The 17,198-nt window shown below is 47.6% G+C and overlaps 1 protein-coding gene across 5 annotated transcripts in view; it reads left to right on the top strand.

Moving 5' to 3' along the window:
• Nucleotides 1-11: 11 nt before the first annotated feature.
• Nucleotides 12-17,198, top strand: part of LOC116621635 — a 217,564-nt gene continuing 200,377 nt past the window's right edge. For 2 of the 5 annotated variants that reach the window (XR_004297432.1, XR_004297435.1), the window contains exons 1-3: nucleotides 12-498; nucleotides 1,253-1,369; nucleotides 1,845-1,928. Coding sequence is in view for 1 of the 5 variants with exons in the window: in XM_032387514.1 (XP_032243405.1) it covers nucleotides 674-787; nucleotides 1,253-1,369; nucleotides 1,845-1,928 (315 nt within the window). In the remaining 4 variants the exon portion in view is untranslated. The other 3 variants (XR_004297434.1, XR_004297433.1, XM_032387514.1) reach the window with 3 other exon arrangements.

Here is a 17,198-nt window from a genome sequence, read left to right as displayed (position 1 = left end):
GGAACGCCCCTGGTCGCAGCTGGGCACGGAAGGGTGGGGCGGCGGCGCGTCCCTCCCCGCAGCGATCCGCCCCCGACCCGGGCCCGGCGTCGACCCCACAGGAACAGCCGGCGCGGCGCCACCCACCTCGCGCTCGGTTTACCGGCCTGTGCAATGGGCCGAGGTCGTGCGCCGCCGGACCCAGAAACAGGCGTTTCTTCAGCACGCACTGTCAAGCGCCTCCTGTGTGCAAGGAGCGCGAGTGGAGGGCGCCGGGCCGGGGCCAGGGAGCCAGCGCTTGGCGGACACTTCGAACAGTGCTCCCTGGCTGGGGCCCCCTCTGCCTGGGCTAGCTTCTCGAGCCCTACCGCGTGCAGAGGTCACGAGGACCGTGCGTCCGCCTACTGTGTGCCAGCTGGTGTTGAGCGCCCGCGAGCCTGAGCCCCAGGACCTCCTGTTCTCCAGAGGGAGAGGACAGTAAACTGATGAGAATGACCTTAAGCGTCACTGTAAGATTTGGTGAGCGCTTAGTATCCGTTAGACGCCGGGCCAAGAGCGAGTCAACAGCCTTTCGTTGACTCCTAATAACCAGTGATGTTGCCTCCTCAGAGTCCCCTCCTGACTTCCCTGCTCAGAGTTGCTCCCTCCTCCAGTCACTGTGACATCATCATGTTTTGTCTTCACAGCGCTTGTCATGGGCAATGAACTTGCAGTTCATGTGTCACCCAGCAGAAAACCAGTTCCTGAGGACCGGGACTTGCTTTGTTCACAGCTGAATCCCCATGTCTGGATCAGCATAGGGCACATGGTAGAAACTCAGTAAACGCTTGCTGAGTGAATTAAGGCTCAGCCCAATGCTTTCATTCAAATCCTTTGCGCATTTAATAATTGGATTGTTTGTCTTTTATTGTTGAATTGTAAGAGTTCTTTATGTGTTCTGGACACTGGACTCTTATCAGATATATGATTTGCAAATATTGTTTCTCATTTTTTTGTGTTTTCACTTTTTGCATAATGTCCTTTGATGCACAAAAATGTTTTTACTTTTAAAAAAATGTTTTTACTTTTGATGAAGTCCAGTTTTTGTGTTTTTTACTTTCTTTATGCCCTAGGTGTCATATTTCCTTATTCTTTCTTCTTCTTCTTTTTTTTTTTTTTTTACAACTTCATGGTATTCCATTGTGTGTCACAGTGTTGGGGGATGGAGCCCCTGCTGGCTTGCCTCAAGTCAAGATCATGTTGATCTGGATTGCTCCATTCATTTATTCATCAGATCTTTACTGAGAATTGCTGTGGGCCAGATACTGTGCGAAATGCTGATGGTACAACAGCAAACAAGACACGTGAGGGCCCTGTCCTCAGAGTTGCAAGAGGGACGGACAAGAAACAGGTAAAAATAATTCATTTAACTAGTTGCCTATTGAATGGATGTTTGGTTGTTTCCTGTCTTTAGATGTTGTAAACTTTTTATGTGATGTCAGTGTTACATGTGAAGGTAGATCAAGACGACACACTCTTGAAGTGGGATCACTGTGATAAATGTTAAATGCCTTTGTCAGTTTGGTAGATATAGACAAACCATCATTAGGTAGGTGGATACCGGGATTAGAATCACATGCGAATATATACTCCCACAGCTGTGTTCAAGAGTGCTTGTTCCCCACAGCCTTGCCAACGGAGTGTGGCTGTTTAAGTAGGATTAAAAATTCAGCCCTTCAGTTACACTAGCACATTTCAAGTCACCTGTGGCAGGTGGCAAGCGAACTGGACAGTACAGATGTAGCACATGTCCATCATCACCGAAAGTTCTGTTGGGCAGTTCTGGTAAAGAGTTGTGCAGTGACCTTGACTTTACATTTTAATAGGGTCTCTCTGGCTGTCTGCAAGGAATGGACTCAGGGGACTGTGCTGAGCCAGGACCCCAGGAGGAGGTGACAGTGATGGCTCAGGTAGGAGCGGATGGAGGGTTAGACCGGGGTGATCGTGGATGTGGGGGAAGTGCTTGATTCTGGATGTGTTTTTGAAGGCAGAGGGGCCAGGCTTTGCTGGTCGATGAGATGGGGGGGAGTTGAGGGAAATGGAAGTCGAGGATGACTTCGAGGTTCCTGGCCTGAGCCACTGGGAGGATGGAGGTGCTGTTGACTGAGCTGGGGGAGAATACAGTGGGAGCACGTTTGGGGAAGGGGGGAGACCAGCAGTTCTGTTTCGGGCGTGTTGTGTGTGAGATACATGCTGGATGTTCTGAGCAGAGATGTTAAGTGGGCATCGAGTTGTTTTTGTGGCCTTGAGAATGACATGCGCTTTTGGTCACCAAGTTAGAGCAAATCCAGAAAGGAGGGAAGAGGCAGAATCACACACCTAAGATGGGGATGGGTGGGCGGGGCAGAGGTCAAAGGCAGTGATGGGCAATGGAAGGAGCCCAGCCTTCGAAACTTGGAGTCTCACACCTGTTTCCGAGCCTATGTAGGTCCATTTTCCTTCGTTAAATGGAAAAAGAATGCTTCATAGGCTTTAGTAAGATTCACAGTGAACGCAATGAGAGGTAGGCTACCTGGCAGGCAGGAGACACTGCAGAAATGTTCGTCACCTCCCCTGTGTGTTACACTTGACTATGAAGGTGTTGGGATGAGTTCCACACCCTCATCTGACATTGAAGGCCCTGCTGATCTGGGCCCTGCTGACTTTCCAGCCTTGTCTCCTGACATCTCCCACTGTCATCCTGCCGCAGGGCCTTTGCACTCACTGTACCTGCTTCCTGGTGAACGGTCTCCCTGGAGAGGCATGTGGCTGGCTCCTTCTCCTCCTTTAGGTCTCTATTCTCTGGTTCCTCCTGGCTCTGAGACTCAGGCTGCAAAGCTGCCCATGATGGACACCCCCAAGATCATGTTGATCTGGATTGCTCCATTCATTTATTCATCAGATCTTTACTGAGAATTGCTGTGGGCCAGATACTGTGCGAAATGCTGATGGTACAACAGCAAAAAGATAATCTAATTTCAGGTAAGGACCGATGATGTGGAGAAGTGAAGCAGGCTGCAGAGATGGGTGGAGAATGACAGGGAGTGCTTCATCAGATGGGGAGCGGAGGTGTCAGGAAGGCCTCTCTGAGGAGGTGGCAATTGAGCAGGGACCTGAAGGAAGTGAGGATACCCAGAGAAGATGTGCAGAGGCCCTGAGGCAGGAGCATACTTGGTGTGCTCAAGGGACAGCAAGGAGGCTTATGTAGCTGGAACAGAGGGTGAGAGGAAAAAAGGGGGAAGGTGGGATCAGAGAGGTATGAAGGAGCCAGATCATTATGCACCATTTAGGCCAAATAAATGTTGAATTAATGCGTGAATGAAAGAGGCAAACAGAGAGCTATGGGATGGCTACCTACCTCGGGGTAAGAAATCAGGGACAGCTTCCTGGAGGAGGGGATACCTGAGCTGACATCTGAAGTAAAGTAAGAACTGGCTGGGGAAAGGGAGTCAGGTGAGGTATGAGGGTCTTCCAGACACACGGAATAGCATGTACACAGACCCAGGGGTGAGAGATTGTTTTACTCACTGAATTGAAGGAAAAAAACAATCAGCCAGGCTGGAGTATAGCATGAGAGGAGAGTTGTGGAGAAGAGGAAGATCCATGGGGGCTTGGGCATGCTTGGTGCCCTACATAGGAATCTTGACCTTTCCAAGGGCAGCACCAGGGTGCCCCGCAGAGTTGAAGATCCAATTTGTGCTTTGAGAAGCTACCTCTAGCTGCTGAGAGGAGGTGGATTAGAATGGGGTGAACCTAGAGGGAAGGGAGATGAGTAAGAAGGGTCCACAGGGATGATGGGTGAGGGGGCTGGAGGTCAAGGGAGGCTGCGATGGGGGCTTGTGCCAGCGGACTTCTTTCTCCCACCTCCTTATGCATCCTCTTCATCCATCTGAGTGTGCTTACGCTGGGTGAACGTTTTCAGCGTCTGCCCTGAGCCGGCCCCGTGCTGTGGGCTGAGGGACCTGTGGGGAATAGTCTCATTCCTGAGAGATGTTCCTTAGTGACACACAGGGCCCTGTGTTGAGGAGAATGTTTGAGATCCTGCCTCAGGCATATTTACGTAGGCTCTGCACAACACAAATTGACTGCAAAAATGAGCTCCACTCTAATTTTAATTTTTACAATTCATTTATTCGCCCAGCAAATATTTATTGAGCATGTATTACAAGGCAGGACTTGCTCTAGGTACTGGAAACATAACAGGAAAGAAAGAAGACAAAAATCTCTGCCTCCTGGAGTTGACACCTGGGGGGTGGGAAGGGAGATGGACAATAATCACTAACGACTGAACTATGCTGACATGCTAGGGGGTGATGGCTGCTTTGGAAAAACAACAACAACAACAACAAAGCAGGGTAAGGAGGATTGGAAGCTGGGAGGTTGGAGGGCAGGTTGAGTAGTTAACGAGGGTAGCCAGGGAATGCCTCACTGAGAAGGTGATAGACTAAAGATAGAAGGTGAGCAGATTAAAGGAGGGGATGGAGGGAGCCATGTGAGACTGTAGGGGAAGAGTGTTCCGGACAGAGCCAAAAGCCAGTGCAGAAGCCCTGAGGTGGGAAGGAGCCTTACTAGCTTTAATGATTGACTGAATGTATGAGCTGTTAAAAAAAAGTGGACTTGGGGCCCACAGGGACCATAAAAGTTCCAGGTTGTAGCCTAGCGGAAGGACCAAGGGCGTCAGAGTTTCCTGGCTGTGAGAAGAGTCTCAGAGACAAGGGGGGGCTGCTGTGCGGTCAGGATGCCAGCTATCCCGCTACCCCTAGAGGCTCTGTGTGCCCAGCCAGGCTGTTTGCTCCCTAAGTCAGTCTACGGGAACATCTCCTTCCCATTTCCCCTGTTCCCAGCAGGGCCTCCTACCCGGAAGGAAGTGCCCCATGCTGTGCTCTGGCCTGCTCCAGGCTGTTTGCCAACACCCTGAAGGTACCTGCCTCCTGACCCTGCCACCACCACAGGGCATGGCTATGGACAGGAAGGCCTCCTTCCCTGGAGGGTCATGGCCAGACTGCACTGGCCAGATGGTGCATAGCCATCCCCAAACGAAGCCTTCCTTTTTTTCTACATTTTAAAATGTTTTATTGTATGTGTGAGTCATGGGGATGGAGACATCTGCTTCTGGATGCCTATGCCCGTTCCCCCTCCTTCATGGAAACAATACTCTGAATTTTTGGAGGAAATCTCTCTTGCCTGCTTTCTCAGCCTGTGGTTTGTATGGGACAGACTCCACTTCTTTAATATAAGCCAAGCGACATTGTCCAGCCACCTGGGACATGGTGATTGGTTCGGAGATGGGTGTGTGACTTCAGATGGCCCAATCAGAGTGAATTTCAGGATCCTGCCATGGAATTTCACGGATCCAGGAATCCAAGCATCTTGGGACATAGATGCTTTTTCCCCATTGGATGTGAATGAGAAAGCAAGTCTCATCAGACTCTGCTGGCAGCATGAAGGGGTCATCTTTAGGGTGCATTCCCTGGAGCAGGCAGAGAGGAAAGACCAAGAGAAACCAGGTCCTTGGTGAGATCTTTGAGTGGCTGGATCAAGCCTTACCTGAAAGTGGTCCTCCCTTTCCAGTCAGACAGACTTAGGTTTAAGTCTCAGCCCCACCACTTGTGTGTTGTGTGACCATGGGCAAATTATTTATTCTCCCAGGATGTCAGTTTCCTAATGTGGAAAATGGGGATAATAAGACTATGCCTGCCTTGCGGGGTCGTTGTGAAGATAAGCTAATAAATACATTGTGGTTAGAAGAGTGCCTGGCAATAAATTTTAGCTATTGTTATTAGCATTAAATAAATACCCAGAGCAAACCCTACCTGAACTGCGTGTGATCTTCTTCTGGACTTCAATACATTTTCTGGAAACCAATACATCCTCTGTTTTTATTTTACATCTTTCTTACTTGCAGAGTGTAGGGATCAAGATCAGGGTGGGATTGGGGAGAAATGGTGGGGGACTGGTGTTTGAAAGTGGCTGTTTCTGTGTGCTGGATATTTTAAGTACACTTGCTCTTTGACCTCATTTTACAGGAAAAAAACTGAGGCTCAGAAAAGTTGACTTGCCCAAAGATGAGTAAGATTTCATCAGGGGGAAAAGATGAGGGACGGTATGTTTGGCAGGTGTGGCAAGATCAGGGGCCATGACGTGTGAATGTCCTCGGTGTACTATTCAGGGAACAGGAGTAATTCGGAGTCCAGGGAATAAAAGATCAAAGCCATGTTTTAAAAACTAGAATAAAACATAGGTGAGTATGACAAGATCCTTTTAAAATCATAATTTCTAAGATAATTTTAATTTTACAGAGAAGTTGCAAGAATAGTGCAGTAAGCTTCCATATCTCCTTCACTCAGATCCCCCAATCATTAACATTTTGCTACACTTGATTTGTCATTTTCTCTGTGTTGTGTATAATTTTTCTGAACCATTTTGAGAGTCAGTCATAGACGCGATGTCCTTTTACCCTTAAATACTTCAGTGTGTGTTTCCTGAGAACAAGGACATTCTCATACATGGCCACAGGTTTGAAACAGGTTTCAAAATGAGGAAATTTAACGTTCACAGAAGGTTTCTATTGTCCATATCCAAATACCACTAATTGCACCCATAATGACCTGAAATCCTTAGTGACTACCAAGGTCATTGTACCCCTTCCAAAGAGAAAAAATGTGTGCCTGCCCAAAGAGAAGAAAATCATGAACATCCATAAATCTGCTTAAAGCATCTGTGCTTAGAATTCCTGCTTGTAGGCTCTGTATATCTCAAGTAGTGGTTTTCGACTGGGGATGCTTTTGACCCCTATGGGACAGTTGACAATGTCTTGAGACGTTTGTGGTTGTCACACTTTGGGGGTGGTAATATGCTATTGTCATCTCATGGGTAGAGAAGCTAGGGATGCTGCTAAATGTCCTACCATGCACAGGACAGAGAATTCTCTGACCCAAAATGTCAATAGTGCTGAGGTTGAGAAACTCTGATCTGCAAGTAACTGGGGAGAGACACCTCCCTTTGCTGCAATCGGAGCACCCTGTGGGCTTCCAGTTCACCCCAGCAATTCTGTTTCTCTCCAGCTACCCTGGAAAACCCCCACTCCTATAGGCGTAGGGAGGCCCAGCCAAGGCTGTTTATGATAGCTCCAAGCTGGAACTAACCCACGTATCCTATTAGGAGGAGACTGATAAAATAAAACTGTGGAGTCACGCTGTGGTCACGGCTCTTTCCTCAGCTCTGTTTGCATTTCTGTAAAACAGGGTTGGGGGGGTGGGATTGGAAGGATGCCAGTTATCTTGGGTTCGGCTGCTACTTTATGACTTGTGGGCATAACTGCTTCTGACTCATGCACAATTGACGCATTGGGATTATGTGCTCACCAGTCTCTGGGCTTTTATTTACAGGAGGCTGCCCGGGAATGTCTCTCCATTGGAATCGAGGGCAGGGCCTCTGCTGAGTCACCTCTGGCCCCCAGGAACCCTACTCAGGGTCTAGTTCATTGGAAAAGCAGCTGCCATTCCTTTGGTGCCAACTATATGCTGGGCCCAGTGCTAAGTCCACAAGCTCTCACATGGCACGAGCATACTTACTCTCTTATCTCCATGTTATAAATGAGGACACTAAGGCTCAGAGAGGTCATGACACACAGCTGGGAAAGGCAGAATTGCGATTCCACGTAAGATGAATCAAATTCCAAAGTCTGGGCTATTTCTAGTCTGCTGCAACTTCTCTTACACATGGTAGGTGCTCAGAAAAATATGGGTGGCAGAGGGTGGACAATATATTCATTGGTTATAAACCCCGAGTTTTAGCAGATAACATAGCTGCCCAGCTATGTTAGCGACGGACTGCTGTTCCAGCTTCCCTTGCAGCGGTATAGGACATGTGACTAATTCTGGCCAATCGAATAAGAGCAGAAGTGGCACGAAACATTCTGGTTTGTGCCCTTAAAGAGATTGACTTCTGTTTCCTTTTCTCCATTTCCCACTGGCAGGAATGTAGATGTGATGGCAATGTTAGAGTAGCCACGTTGGGCCATGAGATAGAAGCTGCCAGTCGAAGATGGATGAACTGTAAGATAGAAAGAGTCTGGGTCCCAGGGCGCCTGGGTGGTTCAGTTGGTTGAGCATCTGACTCTTGATTTCGGCTCAGGTCATGATCTCGGGGTCGTGAGATGGAGCCCCATGTTGGGCTCTGTGCTCAGTGTGGAGTCTGCTTGAGATCCTCCCTCTTCCTCTGCCCCTCCCCCCACTCGTGCTCTCTAAACAAACACATAAAATCTTAAAAAAAAAAAAAAAAAGAAAAATGAAAGAAAGAGTCTGGGTCCCTGATACCATAAAGCCACCATCCAGCCCTGGACTGCTTTCCTTCAGATTAATGTAAGAGAGGAAGATAAATGATTTTCTTGTCTAGGAAACGCTTGTTATTTGAGCCATTCTTGAACAGCATGGATCTGGTATCTCACCAGTGTAGTTGTTAAGTGAGTGAACGGATGACTGAATGACAGAAGGAACCATCAGACACAGGTCCGTACACATATAAAAGTGCACAGACTGACCTTGTGCTGAGGTGGGAGCATTTGACCAAGTGCAGTGGAAAAATCTGTGGCCAGAAGAGCCAGTTTCAGACCTGGCCCTTGTACTAACTTGCCGTAGGCTCCTGGGTAACCCATGTGCCCTCTGTGGGCCCCACCCTCCTCAGCTGTAAACGAGGCTGAGCGAGTTCATGGAATCTGTGCAATTTAAAGATGTTCACTGATCTTTGCAACTCCATTTCTAGAAATCCACTCCCAGAGAAGTTCTCACCTCAGAGCTCATGACCACAGGTGCTAGGATATAGATGCACCTTGGTTTGTGGAGGAGAAACTTGAACTATCCTTAAAGGTAATGAGATATACGATGGCACGTTCATGCTCTGGGGAGCCGACAGCGGACTGTGGCCACCAAGGATTCTCTGGTGACACCTCCTGGCACAAAATGAAACTGCAGCCCAGCTCGGCAAGGCCCTGGGAATTTCCAGAACCAGAGAGGCTCAGGGTGGCTGTGAGCGTAGTGTGGGAAGCCACAGAGCAAGGAGAGATTTGGAAGGAAGGCACCAAGGTGAGGAGGCGGCCTGGGTTCGAATTCCAGCTTCACTACTTACTAGCTAGGTGAGCGTGGGCCGAGTTGGGACTTTCTCTGAGCCTCAGTTTCTTCTATAACATATGGACCCATGGGCCCACCTTATGGATGTCTAGTGAGGATTTGATGAGAGAATTCATTCATTAGATTAGTTTTTCTTAAAGATTTATTTATTTGAGACAGAGAGAGCACGTGAGCATGTGGGGGGAGGGGCAGAGGGAGAGAATCTCAAGCAGAAGCCCCGCTGAGTGTATAGGGCTCAAATGACTGAGCCACCCAGGCACCCCCAAATCTCATTCCTTTTTACGGCTGAGCAATATTCCACCATGGGTCTATAACTTCACTAATTTCATGGTTTCTCCCTTTGTATTAAGACTTTAATCCATGTGAAGAGTCGGCCTTTGTTTGCAGTTTTGTTTGGGGCCAGTTTCCCAACAGCATCTCCTGAACCGTGTCTCCTTTCCCGGGCAGGCTGTGGTTCCATGCACTGAGGTTCTCAGACAACCGTGGTCGGCTCCAGCCCCCCTGCGTTCCCTCGTTGGCCTGCGTTTCCGTGGGCCAGCACCCCAGTTTTTATTATACTCTGTGATTATAGTTAGTGCCACTGAATTTATTATACTGGCATGTGCCTTTTTCGGCCGGTAGGGGAAGTCTCCTCTTTACTATTCTTTCTTAAGGTTGCGGTTGTCCATGCCACACCCTATCAAATCCTCAGAACACCCTGTATTATCAACGAGTACAATCCTTTCTCCCACAGGACAGGTGAGAAAATAGGCTTCAGGGAGGGGACGTGACTTGATGAAGTTTGCAGAGCTGACAAAAGGCAGAGCTAGGACAAAAGCAGGCCTGGTCCCCAGCCCCCAGCTGCCTCTCCTATCTATAGCCCACCCGGGTTTTAGCTTCAAGAAGGGGGAAAGGGCTGCAAAAGCCTACCATGCTACTCACCTGCCAGTTTGCTCTCAGATCCCTTCCTCGTAGCAGGAAAGGAAACCACTGTGCATTTAAACAGAGAGACTTTCCAACGGGGAATTGGTGACAGGGATGGTGGAGGAGCCCAAAAGTCAAAAAAGAGGGTGTGAAAAAGCTCAGAAATTTGCAGCAGAAGTCATTGCCACCTCTAAGCTGGAGGGAGCAAGGGAGGAGGAAGTGTTACAGTAGCCCAGGGCCTGTGCCACTCAGCAAAACTGGAAACACATCTCTGGGATAGAACTGTGAGCCACCATTAATTGAGCATTTACTATGCGTCAGGATCTTCCACTGGTATTTTACGTGCATTCTATATACACAGGATGCCGCTCCTTCTGGCCTCTGCTTAGACCTCCTCAGAGATGCCCTCTAATAATGCTGCCACCCACACAGATCCAGCTTCTGCTTTATTTTCCTTTATAGTATTATCAATACCTGCAATTATCCCATACGCATGTTTGTCTGTTGTGTCCCCCCCACCTGCCCTGCCACTAGAGTGTCAGCCCTGTGAGGGCAGGACTCAGGGCTTGGTGTATTTTGGTGCCTGGATGAGATTCTCAATCACCCACATCATAGGTACTCGATGTTCCTCCAGTAACTAATCTGGGGGCGCCTGGGTGGCTCCGTCAGTTAGGCATCTGACTCTTGGTTTCGGCTCAGGTTGTGATCTCATGGGTCATGGGATTGAGCCCCGCGTCAGGCTCTGTGCTTAGTGCAGAGTCTGCTTGAAATTCTCTCTCTCCCCCTCTCCCCCTGCATGCGTGCGCACGTGCTCTCTTTCTCTCTCTCTCTCTAAATAAAATCTTAAAAAAAAAAAGGAAAGAGATTTTGACACATGCTACAAGGTGGAGAGATCCTGAAAGTGTATGCTAAGGGAAGTAAGCCAGACACAGAAGAACAATGATAAGCAGATTCATACGGACAGAAAGTAGGATGGTGACTGCTAGAAGCTGGAGAGGGGGAGGATGGGGAATTATTGTTTAATAGGGACAGAGTTTATGTTGGGGACGATGACAAAGTTTTGGGTATTGACAGTGGTGATGGGTACGAGATATTGTGAATGTAATTAATACCACTGCATTGTACGCTTACAAATGGTTAAAATGATAAATATTATATATATTTTACTCCAAAAAAGCACTCTCCCATTAGTAAAAGAATAGTCAGAAGGACACTCTATGCCTAGAGGTGAGAAAGGACGTTTTAAATTAAGTCAATTTCAAAAGCACAAGCATAAAGAACCTGATTCAGAAATGGTCAAGGAACCTGAATAGGCATCTTCCCCCCCGCCAAAAAAAACCCCTTCAGATGGCCGGTGTACACATGAAGTGACGCTCAGTGTCATTAGGGAGACTCAAGGGGATACCACTTCGCACCCCATAGGATGGCTCTCATAAAAAAACAATGGAAAATAACCCGTTCCGATGAGCATGTGGGGACACTGGAAACTTGCTCAGTGCTGGTGGAATACAAAACAGGGCAGCTTGTGTGGAAAGCAGTTTGGCGCTTCTTGGGAAAGTGAAAACATAGAATTACCATATGATCCCCAATTCCACTTCTAGGTTTATCCCTAAAAGAATTGAAAATGAACTCAGATTCTCATATACCCGTTTCCAGCAGCATCATTCACCACAACCAGAAGGCGAAAACAATGCAGATACCCGTTGACAGGTGGATGGATGCACAAAATGTGGTTTATCTGAATGATGGGATATTATTTAGCATTAAAAAGAAGTGGAATTCTGACACAGGCTACAGCATGGATGAACCTTGAAGACATTATCCAGGGGAAGCAAGCCAGACACAAAAGGACAAATATTGTACGGTTCCACTTATCTGAGGTACCCAGAGCATCACATCCATAGAGACAGAAAGTGGAATAGAGGTTTCCAGAGGCTGGGGGAGGAGGAGGACAGAGTTTCCATTTGGGGAGATGAGAAAGTTCCAGAGATGGATGGTGGTGATGGTTGCACAACTCTGTGATTATAGTTAGTGCCACTGAATTGTATCCTTAAAAACCACTAAAATGGTAAATTTTATGTTATCTGTATTTTACCACAACAAAAAAACCCCACAAATGTATAAAAGGCAAAAAAAAATTTTTTTTGCATTACCCTGATAATATAAAAATTAAGGAATTCTGGCCAAAGGATACCACGGACAGAGTAAATAGGCAGGTGTCAGAGTGTGAAGACATTGCAGTGTCTAAAATTGCTGTGCTTAGAATATACAGGAAACTTGGAAATAGACAACAGCGGAAAAGACAGCAGCCCCCAAGGAAAAGGGACAACGGATGTGGAGAGCAATTGACAGAAGAGGAAAACTACTAGCAAGTGAAGCAGGCTCAAACTCATTAGTAATAGGATATGCGAATGAAAACAACCAGGAAATATCCCTTTACGCCTGTGAGGTTGGTAAAAATCAAAAAGTTGGACAGCACCCAGATTCTGGTTTCAAAATACCATTCTCCTGTAAAAGGAACCAGGGCTGGGTTAAGACAAGTAGAAATGGAGCCTGGAACATCTTGTCCCAGAAATAAGGAAATGCCCAGAGAATGATGGGGACATGGTGGAAAGACCCGGGAGCCAGTTAAAAGTGACTTAGACTGGCCGAATCTGGGTCACTTTGAGCATCGAAATAAGTAATGGTAGTGATGGATTTATTACCCCTGGGATAACATAAAATCCACGGGTCCCTCCTGATATAAATGAATAAACAAATAAAGTGGGAATATGGCGATTTTAAGATATGCCCACCAATTCTTTGACTTACTGTCTTATCTCCATTCGTCTCAAGAGGTGGAATCTCATTCACTTTCCCTTGCGTGGGGGCTGGACTCAGTGATCCGATGTGGATGGGTAGAATACGGCAGAAGCTGTGCTGTGTCAGAGAACGAGGTCAGTAAAAGGCAGGTCCTCCCTCCTTGCCGTACTCTGCCATAACTCTCTCTAGGGGAAGACAGCTTCCATGGGGGACACTCAGGCATCCGGACAAACAGGGCCACGTGGTGGGGGACCGAGGAATCCCTTAACAGCCCTGTGAATGAGTCATCTTGGAAGCAGGTCCCTCCGCGCTGAGCTGTCCCACACGAGTCACTAACCACCATGGCTGTTTAGTGCCGGCTCTGGCCAGTCCAAGTTGGAACGTGCTGTGAGAAATATACACTGAAAAAGAGATGTCAGATACGTCAATAATTTTTCATATTGAGAACGTGTTAAAATGCGATTTGAGTTCCATTGAATTAAATACAGTATATTACAAAAATGAATTTCGCCCTTATCTCTTTCTACTTTTTAAACCGTGCTTGCTGGAGAACTAAAAGTTAAGCATGTGGTTCTCACGTACGGCTCACGTTAGATTCCTCCTGGCTGCCGATGCCCCAGCCCCTTTGAGCTTTCAGATAATGGCAGCCCCAGCTGACATCTTTTTTTTTTTTTTTTTTTAAAGATTTTATTTATTTACTTTGAGAGACAGAGAGAGAGAGAGAGAGTGCATGAACAGGGGGAGAGGGGCAAAGGGAGAGGGAGGAGCAGGCTCCCTGCCGAACAGGGAGCCCAATGCGGGGCTCGATCCCAGGACCCTGAGATCATGACCTGAGCTGAAGGCAGACGCTTAACTGACTGAGCCACCCAGGTGCCCCCCCAGCTGACATCTTGACCTCCTGAGACACCCCAAGCCAGAACCTTCCAGTCAAACTCCAGATGAAAAAATGAATGATTATTCCCTGAAGCTGCTATGTTTTGGGATCATTTATTACATAGCAATAGACTGAGGCAGACATCATATGCGATGTTAAAATTGGTGAAAATCAGTGAAACTGTGAAAAATTAGTGAACTTTGGAGGATTAACAAAATAGTTAGGTGGTTTAAAAATATCTCCCCACAAGCTACTTCTCATTATAAAGAGAAAATACAGTAACTTCACAGCGGTGAGACCTGGCCGACGTCATCTTGACCACGTGATCAATATTGACATCCCTAGTAAGGGGTCAGTGGCTCTTGGGTGTCTCCTGATGGCAAGCATTGAGGAGGACAAACACACCACCACTTGGGCGGTTCCTGACAAAGGTGCAGAGCCTGGTCTAACCAGGAGTAACTTCAGACAGAGCCATAGGAGGGACATTCTGCAAAATAACCAGTCTGTCCTCTTCAAAAGTGTCAAGGTCATGAATAAGAAAGACTGAGGAATCGTTCCCAATTAAAAGAGCCAGGACAACTAAATATAGTGAGTTGCAGGTCCCAGCATACCTCACCCCTAAACACTTCAGCGTGCCTATCATCAGCTAGAGTTCAATATTTGTTTCTGTCTTGAAAACTTATATGCAGTGAAATGCACAAATCTTAGGTGTACTTTTGATTATTTTTGTTAAGTGCATCTACCTGTGTTGCGCAAACTCTTTCCAAGATAGAGAACATGAAGTGGGTTGAATCGAGTCCCTCAGAGAGAGATGTTCAAGTCCTGACTCTTGGTAATTGTGAATGTGACCTGATTTGGAAATAGGGTCTTGCAGATGTAACCGAGTTAATATAAGATCATCCAGGATTAGGGTGGACCCTAAATCTAATGACTGGCATCTTTATGAGAGAAAGGAGAAGGAGATTTGGACACGGACACATATAGGGGGAAGAAGGCCATGCAGAGACAGAGGCAGAGATTGGAGGGATGCAGCGACAAGCCCAGGAATGCCAAGGATTCCTGGTAACCACCGTTAGTTGGAAGAGGCAAGCAAGGATTCTTCCCCGGAGCCTTCGGAAGGAGCGTGGCCCTGATTTCAGACTTCAGACTTGGAGCATGTTGTTTTAACCCGCGTAGTTCGTGGTGGCATTTTATCATGGCAGCCCTAGGAAACTAATACAGAACATTACCATCACCCCAGAAAGTACCCAGAAAGTACCCTCATGTTTCCCCATTCGAGCCTGCCCATCCCCCAGTTTGAGGCAGACCCTGTTCTGATGTTTCCTGCCATAGATGAATTTTGCCTATTTTTCTAAAGCTTCATATACAGGGAAGCAAGCAGGGTGTATTCTTTTGTGTCTGGTGTTTCACTCAGTGCAAGATTTCGTGGGTGGTTCCAGCTTGTTTGCATCTACCAGTACTTGGTTTGCCTCTGATTAAAGTCAGTTTGCTTGAGGGGGAGGCAAATTTTGAAGTTGGGGAGGGGAGTGGGCAATAAGGATGGGCAATTTATCTTCAAAGCTGGGTTTGGGGCCCCCTGTCCTGGCCTCCGTAACCTCTCCGCTTTCCAACCTGTGGGGGCATTCCCAGCTCAAACAGGCGCTGGGGAGGTTGGAGGCTGGGCTCTCCTGCCACCTGGTGGTGATTCTGGATAGTGCACCCACAGATGCCCACAAAGGCCTAGTGGGGTGGGGAGATTGTGGGTCAGGCAAGTGGTTGGGCCCCCAAATCACTGAGCACCTACTCGGCACCTGCATAATTTCACTGTGTGTGTGTGTGTGTGTATGTGTGTACGTGTGAACAGACATGACCTAGATTAGGCTGACCTTAAGGGGCTGCCGGTAGAGGTCGATTACCCAAAACTAACTCCAGTAGGGGCAGAATGAGATTCTAGAGGCACAAACTGTGGGGAGTGCAGAGGAAACGGAGTCATTTGACTTGGGCGCTCAGGGCAAGTTTCTCCGGGCATTGTCTCACCTGCAGGTGGAAGGGAAGGGTGTTGAAGCAGAGGGAACAGCACAAGCAAAGGTGTGGAGACAGGACCAGGCAATGTATGACTTTCTAAACTCAAACAAATAATAAGGTAACACATATCCATCGTGAACGTTTTAAAGTTAGAAAAAAAAATGAAGGTCCTCCTCCCACCTCCCACGTGAGTCCCCAGCCCTCTTCCCTTGGAAGACTTACTTTAGTGGCTCCCGCCAATAGGGTGAATGGTGGTGTTGGTTTTGGACTTAAGCCTAAAGAAGGCCTAGCATTTTTCATTTTTGCGCTCCGGGGGAAGCCAGCTGCTGTATGAGAGATGTGGCTACTGTGCTGGGAGGACCACGTGGGGAGGGAGAGACTCCATAGTGGAGAACCGAGGGACCGAGGACGAAGCTGGCAGACATATGACCCAGCTGACCATTAACCAATCGGGCCATCTAGCTGAGATGTCGCACACGGGGGTAAAGGAGTCACCTCGGACGTTCCAGCCAGCAGCCAGCACTGGGCAGAGACAAGTTGCCCAGATTTCTGATCCACAGGATCGGGAGCAAACCAAATGGCGGTTGTGTTAGGCCACTAAGTTCTGGGGTGTGTTATCACACAACATATTCAGAGCACCCCGGGCCCTAGGCTACCCCTGCTCGCCAGTTTCTTGTGGCCCTTTCATTGGGAGAAACCTTCTCAAACACACACATGAGTGAAGTCCTGCATCTCCTCTCAGTTCTGTGGGGGTTTGCACACCACACATCCTGGCCTGCCCTTGGCTTTTTCCTCTTAATGATAGATCTTGGTTCCAGATGTGTGTTGTTCAGGACAGTACCCACTAAGCACAGGAGGCTATTTAAATTTAATTAAAATGGAATAAAATACAAAATTCATTTCCTCCATCACACTAGCCTCAATTGTGGCTAGTAGGTCCCATACGACACAGCACAGATTGTAGAACGTTGCCATCGTCCCAGAAAGTTCTATGGGACGGTACGGGTCTAGATCCTCTCCCTCATCCTCTTCCTCATCCCTCATTCTCAGCAGCGGCATAGTATCCCTGGTGATGGTAGCCACTGATGCTGTCCACAGTCTCCTGCTATTACCATGTCCATTCTTCTTTGTGCAGCTGTGAGTATCTTTGTAGTATAAATGCCCAGCATTTCTGGGCTCAGCGATGTTTCTGGGCCAAACTACAACTAGAGGTTCTACCACTTTACACGGCCACTAGAAGTTCGTAAGAGTGTTTGTCTTCCCGCACCATCAACACTATGTGTAATTAAAAATATATGTATTTTAGCTAATGGCAAATTAGCCAACTCCACCAGGATCCTGCTCCGCCACATCCTTCTTTCACCTCATAGGGCCCTTGGGCTCCTCTCCATGTTGACATATGAAGATCTGCCTTGTCCTTTTTTTTTTTTTTTTTTTTTTTAAGTTGTGGTAAAATTCAGATAACATGAAATTTACCATCTTAATTATTT

Source organism: Phoca vitulina, unplaced genomic scaffold (assembly GCF_004348235.1).
Source record: "Phoca vitulina isolate PV1807 unplaced genomic scaffold, GSC_HSeal_1.0 scaffold50, whole genome shotgun sequence".
Lineage (NCBI taxonomy): Eukaryota > Metazoa > Chordata > Mammalia > Carnivora > Phocidae > Phoca > Phoca vitulina.
This window is presented reverse-complemented; position numbering and strand designations above follow the sequence as displayed.